Source organism: Notothenia rossii, assembly GCF_949606895.1.
Source record: "Notothenia rossii genome assembly, chromosome: 7".
Classification (NCBI taxonomy): domain Eukaryota; kingdom Metazoa; phylum Chordata; class Actinopteri; order Perciformes; family Nototheniidae; genus Notothenia; species Notothenia rossii.
The window spans coordinates 27705803-27717009 of record NC_136905.1 but is presented as its reverse complement, the minus strand read 5'-3'; the positions used below and the strand labels follow the sequence as shown (position 1 = coordinate 27717009).

The following is an 11207-nucleotide window of genomic DNA, read 5'->3' as shown; positions in this document are numbered from 1 at the left end:
CAGTCACGTGGCTGAATGTTTACGTTTGGGATGGCGAGAAACTAAACTATATTAGGTATGTAAATACTTGTTAGCGGTCTTGCTGTTGAAAGAAGAATGACAACACTGTAGATCAGCAACACTATGGTTTATTTTGTATTCACAGGCAAGTCAACGTTGTTGCAGTAAAAGTCCCAAGATAGCTCCTGGTGCAATAAAATGTATGTTGCATGTTACTGCTGTAGATGTGTTTACCTCTTTTATATCCCGTTGGGTAGTTTAATCTGCAGCAATGCATCATATTCTATAATATCATCATATATGTGTTGCTTTGTCTCTGTCGTATCTTTCAAAAGTAAAGTGAAACAGCTGTTTTCAGCTTTGTGATGATGCATTTTCCAGCTGATCCAAGAGGCTTTTTAAACACCTTACTTGGCTTAAGAGGGAGGGGAATTTTCTCAACACATAAAGGAACACTTTATCCTTCAGTTTATCACAAACATTACATCAACACATTTGGAGATCCTAATTTGAATCCAGTCTGTAATTTGATATTAAGGTTTTAATAATGAAATGAGGTCATGAATCGAGTTCAAGGTTAAGATCATCTTTATTATCCTATGTACAAAAATTAACATAAAACATTAATATAACAGTAACGAATAAAACAAAATAACATTATGCAACTCTGATCTTCTTGGTGATACTTTTCAAAGTTACTTTTACATTTGCTCTACTTCTCCTGCTACTGTTTGCTCTGCTTTCAACTTCTCTTTCAACTCTGCTCTTTACTCTGCTTTCCCTGTTTCCTCTGTTCTCCTCTCCTCATCTTCTCCTCAGACTATCCTCCTTTTGCTGTATCCTCTCCTCTCCTGTTCTCTTCTCCTCATACTCTCCTCCTTTTGCTGTCTCCTCTCCTCTGTTCTCCTCATCTCCTCTCCTCCTCAGACTCTCCTCCTTTTGCTGTTAGATATTTAGACTGTAATGACAGCTTATGATATACTTTTTATAACTACATCAATCACATGCAATGGATTAAAAACGTTGTTTTACTTACCACCTCTTTACAGCTCCATTCATCTCCAAGCTTCCAACATTCACCTGGCGGTGGTGCCTTGGATGAAAACAACTTTTGAGATTATACAATACAACAACAATAGTTAACACCTATCCACAGCAATAAGCACAATGAGAAGACTAGAAGACTAATGGTCTCTTTTATACCAATTTCTATTGGAGTGAAATGAACTGTGCCATGTCACATAGGATTGGAATGGATGATTGGCTGTGTTTTGTGAATATAGAGATGGCAAAAGTAAATGTGACCCGCTCTATCGAAATCAGTCGGAAGTCGCAACGGCTCATTTAAAAATAAACGTGGATTTGCGTAAAAAAATATTCTTCGGGGTTCGGGTGTTTTGTTTGATTTTAAACAAACAAAGTCTTGGCTTTCAGAATATTAAACTTTTATTTCCAAACTCACACGATAAATACATTCTTTAAGCTTGTAAAGGGAAGATGACAGGCAATCTGCTCTTCCGCAGCGCCGCCCCCCCTCCCTCCGGCTGACATTATGAATGTAAGCGTAGAGTAATCATAAATAACACGGCAGGGTCCGTTACAGTTTGTTTTCATCTGATTTCAATTAAACAAAGTCTTGGCTTTCAGAATATTAAACTTGTTTCGGCAAATTCAGATGATAAATACAAATTTGAAGCTTGTAACGGCATAATTACAAGCGGAGAACGGAGTAATGTAACGTCACGGCAGGCATAACAACAGCCGGTGTTTCTCGTGAGGGTTTCCCCCGGGAAAACAAACGCAATACACACAAACGCAAAAAGACACAAACACACACACGTATACACACACACACACACTCGCGAGCTTCCCCCAGACCAGTAATCCAAACGAAAATATCTTCCCTCCGTAGTATTTTGATAATTTGCTCAGATCGATGGATTCCAGCGAAGACAAAACTTTGAAGGCCTTTTCTCAAAATGATGACTCGGTGACAGTCATTATATAATGTGACATATTTCGCTTAATATTTGGAGTACAAAAACAATGATATCATTAGAAAGCTAGGAATATCCTCTTTCCAGCAGTGTATACAACTCAAAATGTGTCTTCGGGTCAATGCGACTGATTTCGATAGAGCAGGTCACAAATATACTTTGTTCTTACCTAAAGCATCTATCCTCCTCTTCGTACCCCTGCCTGCTCCTCCCGCATTAGACTCTGGGGACTTAGCTTTTAAAATCTTGTTCAAGCTGTCCACTCTGTAGTTGGATCTCATGACCTCAGCTTTATGACCCACCCGGCCTGAAAAAGGGTGTCTACGATGGCTGGTACTGAGAGGTGTTATGGTCCTCTTCTGCCTTTTGTGTTTGGGGGGCGTGAAGGTGAGAGGAAGACTACTGTCATGCCGGGTGTGTTGCTTTACGTCCTCCAAAAGATCATTTAGTCTTGATATCACTGTACACATGAACGTCTCATCCTGTAGGTGGTATGTGTGTGTCAGTAATTTCCCGCAATAAGGTCCCACACTGCTGTCGTTTCCTAGAGTTAGAACGACGTCTCTTCTCGATCTTCCCGCGATCTTCCCGCGTCCCGCCCACCCCGACCCTTTCCGATTACAGCCGAGCCGCTCCGATTACAACGAGAGTTAGAACGAGAACGTGACGTCATATTTACATTAGACGGATCCTTTCTAGCCATAACCACACAGCCTTGCAAACACTGCGGCATGTGTACGGCTCCTTATGGGTACTGCAATATTTGAAGAGCTGGAGTGGCGTTCCGATGGTCTCCGTTACTCCTTTCAGACGAGACATAACCACGTGAAGACACGTTACGCTCGTGTTGTGTTCAATGAACCTGTCCTTGGCCAGGAAAAACAGGCACTCGCTTGTTTAATTATTTTGCGATCTAGATTTCTTCTTCTTTTTTGAAGTGAGAAGTTGTCAGACTGACTGACGGACGGACGGACGGACCCCCCCCCCCCCAAAACGAAAACTCTTCGGTTCTCCACGAATTACACAAGTCACCCAAATCAGCGTTAAAAAACGGGAGGCGCCGAAAAGCGACTAATTTGCATCACTGAAATAATCTTTAGACCCTCTGGGATAATCCAGTCCAGATTTGATGAGTCTAGGTCAAGTGGTTTTAGATCAGGACCTGGTCTAATGTGGTCAGGATGCGAAAAAAGCACTGAAAACTCCCTTGTTTGTATTTTCACAAATAGAATAAAGGTTTCACAAATCTGAAACGGTGTTATAAATAATCTTTAGACTCTCTGGGATAATCCAGTCCAGATTTGATGAGTCTAGGTCTAGTGGTTTTAGATCAGGACCTGGTCTAATGTGGTCTAGATTTTTTTTTTAAACTGCAAAATCTCCCTTGTTTGTATTTTCATAAATAGAATAAAGGTTTCACAAATCTGAAACGGTGTTATAAAGAATCTTTAGACCCTCTGGGATAATCCAGTCCAGATTTGATGAGTCTAGGTATAGTGGTTTTAGATCAGGACCTGGTCTAATGTGGTCTACATGTGAAAAAAGCACTGAAATCTCCCTTTTTTGTATTTTCACAAATAGAATAAAGGTTTCACAAATCTCAAACTGGGTTATAAATAATCTTATGACTCTCTGGGATAATCCAGTCCAAATAAATCGGCTATGCAGCGATTTAAGAGGTTCAAACACGGAGGATTGTTCGCTCAGCGCTGTAAATTAAATGTCCCTTAACTTTCCCCTTAACTGCCGAATCGGATGCTCTGAATCGGAAGCCAACTTCAGCGTCGTCAGCAGTGGCTAATGTGTGCTAACAGGGAATGCAGCAGTTGCTGCAGTGTCAACCGTTAACGAAAATGCTGCTTTTGCACAAGTTTTCTTCAAATACATTTATTTAACCGGAATTAATTCCACGCCATATGCCTACATGAGGGGCTAACTTTATTAGCTTTAAAGTTAGCTCTTACTTTATAGCCTCACCACGATTTTTACTTAAACACGGTGAAAGTCGGTGTTCATCTGACGAAAGAGGATGACTCATTACAATAACGATAGCTAACCCTGAATGATTTTGGCTAACTTCCCAACTCTGTAGCACAATATTGTTTGTTAAAACCATAGACTGTGTTAAAACTTACCTTATCATGTCCTCAGACTCTCGACAATGATTTCTTCCCGCTTAGTTCGTTCCATGACCCATGACGTCGGTCTGACGTCTCTGTGGCAAACTGCGCATGTGTAGTCGCCCACGTGTGTTCAAAGAGAGCTGCTCACTCGTGCTTTAAAGTAACGGTTACTTCAAGCTGATGAGTTAAATAACTTCTCTCACAAGAAAGTAATTTTAACTTGTTGTATTGAGTTAAGTTAACAAATAATGTAGATATCAGTTGATGTCACTATTTTGTTTAAGTAAGGGGCACTATTACAATTTACAGTTTACTGTTTATCTGTATTATTGTGTTGCACTGTTGGAGAAGCCTGTGACCTAACATTTTCATCGACATAACTACTCTGTAGCTATGTTCGTATGACAAATAAAGAACCTTGAACCTTGGTACTAAAGATGAAAAAAAAGTAGTAACAATAATAAACTTAGACTTGTTTGTGTCTTCTGTGAAACCAAAAGTCTATTGAATTATAAATGTTTACTACTTAACTTAATAAAGTAACATATTACGTAACAATATGCAATATTTTAACCCAAACGCTTGTGTCTTTTTTAACCTGCCAATACACTGTAGTTTGAATTCACAGCGTTCACCATGTGTATGCAACTGCAACCCAAAATACTTTAGTATAATTTAGCTGAATCACAGCTGTAGCACAGGGTCAATAGGCAACAAGAAGATGAGAAAAAGCATAGAACAAAAATAATATTTCAGTGATCATCATAAATACTTCAGAAGACATGAAAGGCAGAATAGAGGGCACAAACATCATCAACTTTATGCAAAGACAATAACAACAAAGCGTGAAGACTTTAATATTCAAATATATGAAAACACTCATCGTCACAGCATGTTGTATTAACTTACTAAATCCTAAATCAATAGAAAAGCAATTTCTTCATTAGAGTTTTATTGAATAAGTGCAACAAGTTCTGACAAAAACAGAAAATTGTGTTTTTTGTGTTTGGTATGAATGTCAGTTGTTTTATTTCTCTCTGTTATCTGTAAAGTGAGTGCTTCCCTCAAGTGGACAGTATGTGAAAGAGCAGCTGACTAACCTGGACAGATGGGACCCTCATCTGTAAGAATTTTACATTTCATATTTTGTTGGAATAGAGCCGTAAAGAATGTGTACCAGCACAAAGAGCAGCAATTCCTCTGTTCCTTATTTTACCTTGCCTGCCTACAGACAATCACTCACGTATACTCAACACTTTCAAACTGCTGCGTAAAGCTGCTTAACATGCAGAGACACTTATTATTTCATGTTTCTTATTTTGACACTTAATATTTCATTATTCTGCCTATTTTATCAGTGGAAGATAAATTGAAAGATAAGATTACTTTGTTTATTAATGTGGATTTTATCCAACAATAATGTGCAATACAAATATTCATGGGGAAAAGACTGATCATCAAATATCTACAGTTTGACTATTTACTCTACACACACATTGTTTAAGCACAATACAAAATGTTTTAATAGGATGTAAATGGTAGGTACTGTAAAGGCAGTGCACAGACCTTGCACCAAGTGGAAAGCGATCTGGCATAACTATTTTTAAAAAAAGTGTGTGTTTAAAGTGTTTGTGTATAATGCATGCAAGGTCCAATTTAAGAGGACATAACAAGAAAGTGAAGTTATCAGAGGAAAAACTAGATCCAAAATGTCACCATCATCTTCAGACCTGGGATAATTCATGCTTTCACTACACGTAGATTGCTTAAAGGTTAGGAAAAATGTCCCTTTACTGTACATGAAAAAGCAATGGCTTCATCTATTCCTTTGTTACTATTGTGTTCATATCATCTTCTGGTTGACTTCCCCCTGAAAGCACAAAGACATCACAGATTACTAAATAATTAGCAGTTTGCAATCAATGCATTCAGCAGTGACTTTGGGCAGTGTACTTACTGAACCACGTCTGGAGCGTCTCAGATCTCCGCAGCATGAAGTACAACAAACCAAACACCAACAGGATGCCGAAGAAGCCCCCAATGACACAGCCAATGAGAGTGAAGTAGCTGCGACCGTCATCTATAGAGTGAATTTTTCACAATTGATTTGGTGGAGAAAGACTAAATGCATAGAGCAACTTGTGCAGACATTATTAAAAGTAAGAAACTTTAAGCTTAAAAATGAAGAAATGTCCATGATGCATTTCTAAAAACATTAACATAACCTATCTGGATTGCTTACAAGTTGAGAGCATATCGGAAAGCCTCAATAATAATTGTTACTTTTTGTATTTTTTCCATACAGAACAATACAAGTTACACTTTAAATAATTTCCAACAACAACATGGACACAAGAGATTGTGAACCGGCTCTCTCTTAACATGTACAAACATTGTCTTTGTTTTTAGAAATTCACCTAGTTATCTGATTGAAGTTGTTTGAACTGTGTTTGCCAGAAGAGTGCCTCGGACCTTCTTTTATGATAAACCTGCTGAAATAATATAGATATCAAATTGCAATAGTAATATTTTCACCATAAACTTGCAGGACAGCAGCAGGTGCAGCACGATTGTTTGGCTGCTGACACACAACTCTTGTGCCGTTGTCTGAGTAAGAGGTTCCCTTGAGTGTCCACACAGCCAATGACTCGCCTTTCTTCGAAACACAACTTCCATACAGAGCCTGATGAGAGAGACAGGGAGGAGGGTGGAGAGAAGTTCAGGCAAGAAAGAATTGAGATACAAAACGATGTGAACGGCGAAATAGACTGTTGAGTGAACCCTTATGTTGCTTCTTACAGTGGCAGTATGATGGTGCTACTGAGGGGAAGAAGTGGAGAAGAAAGTGAGGATAGGAGGAAGCATTAGATGAGGCCTCACCTGGGGGATATCTTCTACGTGGCCAGAGGGGCATGTGAGGCTGTAGTTGCCGTGACTCCCGTAGAAGGTGAAGGTGAAGGTCGGAGAAGCTCTAGGAACTCCACAGCTAAACACTGCAGGATCTCCCACAGCCACTTTGAGGTCCGCTGGGTGTGTGAGGTATCTGAGAGCTGCTGGGTTCGGTGCTGAAGTGGTGGTGGTGGTGGTGGTGGTGGGGATATTGGCGATGGAGTTTTCAGCTGAAACAGTTATTTAGAGTCGAAAATGGGTATGATAAGGAGGAAAGTACAAAAAGTGCAGTCAGCATTAAAGTACAATTAGTTTGGACTACTATATTCTAACTTCATCCACAGTTTTTTATGTCATCAAAAAGGTGTTAAACCAGTTCAGTAACCAAACACTTTTACCTAGAAAAGTGCTCTCCAAACTGACAAGAGTTCAATAACTGCCCTTATGATGGCTGGGAAGACAAACAAAAACTTGATTTATTTATCTTGTCTCCTGCCTAACTTAAGTGGATCACAACATATCAGGTAATTAATATGCACATGCTCCAGATCTTTGTTATCTTTGTTGATCGATATACTTTGTTGTTTTTGGACAATGACAAAGGCCAAAATGTGGCTTGCAACAAACAAAGTACATTTTCTTTATTTCTTGTCAAATGAGGAATGCGACCCTTTGCCACCCTTTGAACACATACTGTGTCTGTCAAGTTATTGTCTCCAAAGACCCTCTAAGGATCGTGTTGTAAACCCCATAGCAGTATGAGGTTTACATACTTAAATAGTTTTGTGCCCAGCTATAAAAACATGGGGTTTGAATTAGTCGATAATGTTTGCCGCACATGCGCATTATTGATGGGAATTACTTTTGATAAGGAATCAGTTCTTATTTTTTTGTAGTCAGCAGCGAATGATGGTATAACAGATAAGTTAAATAACATTGAAATGATTCACTGCAACCATGAAAGACGCTTGAGTATACAACATCGAGTTTTAAATGTGTACACAGTATAGGGGGATGGGTCTAACCCTAACCCTAACCCAATGGATAAATGCCGGACAACGGACCAACACAGCACAATCTACTCCAGAGAGAGGAGCAATGAGATAAATAGATATCTACAGAGTCAGGGAACACATAATGCACTGTACACACACACACACACACACACACACACACACACACACACACACACACACACACACACACACACACACACACGTACACACACGCACGCACGCACGCACGCACACACACACACACACACACACACACACACACACACACACACACCCACACCCACACACACACACACACACACACACACACACACACACACACACACACACACACACACACACACACACACACACACTTTGTCTTATCTCCAAATCAAAAGTAAATTTTTTTTTAAAAATGGTCCAACTGATCACACTTCATGGAGTCTGATCTTTCACAACACACTCTACACATCATCGCTCAGATAAGAATTTTAGGTTGAGTTGTTGCTATTTGCAAAAATCCACCCATCATTGTTGTGGATGTTGACAGGAAGTGAATGCTACCTGCATCTGAGATGATGATGCCTTAAGCAAAGTACATCCCCTGCCCTCATAAACATTTGTATATTCCAATGACAAGGAACCGGTGTTCCCCCGGAGGATTTTCTTGACATGGAGAAAGATTTGTTTTACAAATATCCTCCAGTGACTAAAGGTATTTCCTTAGAGGCTCCAAAACATTAACCAGGGCCGGAGTGACGTCAATGCATGCATTCAGTTTACAGTGTATCAATGTTCATGCAAGTACGACCTGGAAACCTGATGTTTGATATAAACACACTTGTATTTTCTAATGACTGAAGCAGTTAGTTACCTGAGGAGGGTGCGGTGATTTGGAACAGAGCCAGCAGCAGGCACATATTAAAAACCTTCCTCCTCTGCCTCATCTCTACTTTTGTCTTCTCCATTATTTTCTCCACTCAGGTTCTCTTATTTCATAGGTTAATCTGCAACAGTATAAACAATTTAACTTAACGTTTCATTCAACAATAAAGGAATACAACAGTCAAGACTCCCATGCTTTTATTCAGATTAAATGTGGTGTAAATTACATTGGAACTTTACTATGACCTGAGAGCAAATAACCATTTGACTGGTTCTTTGCCCTCGGGTAATATAAAAAAAAGGTTTTAGATACAGATGCAATGTTAACAGCCTTTTATGATACGGGCCAGAATGTATGACCCATTAAATTGATTTTAAAATAACTTTTGTCATCTATATACATGTATTTAAATCAAAGATTATATTTCACACCATAGATTGAATAAGAATATATGGGCTGACAATATAAAATTATCAGATTTTACATTCATAATTGTATCACTTTTACAATGATTCTACTGATCCGAGGCCTTGTCCTTATGAATTGTAAATAAGTGATGTTAACTTGAACTTTACTGAGCTTTTGTCATGCAGTGTTATTTGCTTTCAAATGCATTTAAAAAAAGGCTCATCTATATTTGATCCATGAACATGCATTTTTCAACCCCTAAATCTTGCAAGGTTTTGTAAGTATGGGAAAAAAAGTAAACGAAAAAACACATGTATTTAAAATGCAATGGAAGTCGAGGAAAACATTACCACTAACCTTAAAATGAACTGGAAATTCCCCAGAAGATCTGCAGGCAGTTTCCTATTTTAACAATACAACGCAGCTACTTAAAAAACAACAACCTTCTCTCAGCTGTTATTCTCACATATGCAGTCTCAAAAGACTGTCAATGTCGCAACGTATACTGACTCTCTTTTCATCTATCCACGTGTCACGCCATCCTCTCGCTCTGACCAGAAGGTAAGTTGAGAGGCACAACGCAACTGGAGGAATGTTGAAATCATCCTGATTTACAGGAAGGATTTCTTTGAAACAAACAGGTTGGGCAGGCCTGAGCCAATAATAGCTGCTAGTGATGTCAAACTTTCTCTCTCTCTCTCTCTCTCTCACTCTCTCTCTCTCTCTCTCTCTCTCTCTCTCTCTCTCTCTCTCTCTCTCTCTCTCTCTCTCTCCCCCCTTCCCAGACACACGCACGCACGCACACATTTGCTTACTGAGAATGAGCTGGAAATAGTTACGTAACACAATTTTACATTCAAATAAATTCCCTCTGGGTGAAGGACAAGCAGGACGACCTGGTGTCAAAGCAACAAAAAATGACACCAATGTTCAAAAACATACCTGTTATGTTTTGGTTTTAATGTCCTGGACAAATTAATGTATTGTACATTTCTTGCGATAATGGATTCTCTGAAGTAAAGAGGGAGAGATGGATAATATCTAACAAGATTAAGAGTTAAACAGCCATTCTTTGTAAGGCTAAACAGTGCTTTAAGCTAGATGCTAAAATCAGCATATTTCCATGCTATCAATGTCAATGCTAACATACTGACGTTTGGCAAGTGTACCATATTAGTATTTTTGAAATGGTGTGCACAAATCTGATGGAAAGTATGTTGTCTTTTGCTGTAACAAATGTAGTGGTCTTTGATGGTGATATTTTGAAGAAATACTATAGGCAAGATGAAGTCATGGGCTAACCAAAGACTCTAGAATCGATCATCTGGGGCCCTTGATTTTCCGTCAATGTCCAGATACATTTTGTCAGTAGCTTTTGAGATATTTCAGTCAGGATCAAATAATGGCAGACTGATGTGGCCACAATTCTAAATAACTATGCAGAACACTGTGTAAGACTAAGATATCATAATGATAAACATTTCATTGATTGAAACTTGAGTGAGTTTGAGAGGTCACCATTTTATTTTAAGCTTTTGATTTGATGGAGAAAAGGGTAACAAAAATGTAGTATTGTTAGATGTGCCAAGAGCAAGGACTGTCTTAGGTAAGACAGCTTTTATGTGCGCAGCGCCACTTGCTTGGAACAGTCTACAGCTAAAATTGAAACTGAGCAATTTCATTCCTCTTCATGTTTTTAAAGTAAGTGTAAATGAAATGCTCATTGAAACTATGGGTATTTGTAAATGTTGATAAGTATGTAAATGTAGCTTGTAAATATGTTGTATGATATCCTCTATTGTTTTATGTTGTTTTATGTTCCATGTGGAACCTAATTGCTGCAGGTCTCCCCTGAAAAAGAGATCTATGATCTCAATGGGACCAATTTGGATAAATAAAGGTTACA

General features: G+C 38.9%; 1 protein-coding gene and 1 long non-coding RNA gene across 2 annotated transcripts; both read right to left on the bottom strand.

Moving 5' to 3' along the window:
• Window positions 1–570: 570 nt before the first annotated feature.
• On the bottom strand, window positions 571–4183 carry LOC307012985. The gene is made up of 2 exons (XR_013800797.1): window positions 4133–4183; window positions 571–1093 (listed from the first exon to the last, which is right to left on the bottom strand). It is a non-coding gene; the product is annotated as an uncharacterized lncRNA (long non-coding RNA).
• A 732-nt stretch (window positions 4184–4915) lies between these two features.
• Window positions 4916–9937, bottom strand: LOC307045485 (uncharacterized protein). Its single transcript, XM_079691169.1, has 6 exons — window positions 9659–9937; window positions 8882–9014; window positions 7001–7239; window positions 6656–6803; window positions 6078–6200; window positions 4916–5990 (listed from the first exon to the last, which is right to left on the bottom strand). Exons 2-6 carry the CDS (start codon window positions 8973–8975, stop codon window positions 5941–5943), a joined length of 654 nt encoding a protein of 217 aa, XP_079547295.1. The 5' UTR covers window positions 8976–9014; window positions 9659–9937; the 3' UTR covers window positions 4916–5940.
• Window positions 9938–11207: the final 1270 nt, after the last annotated feature.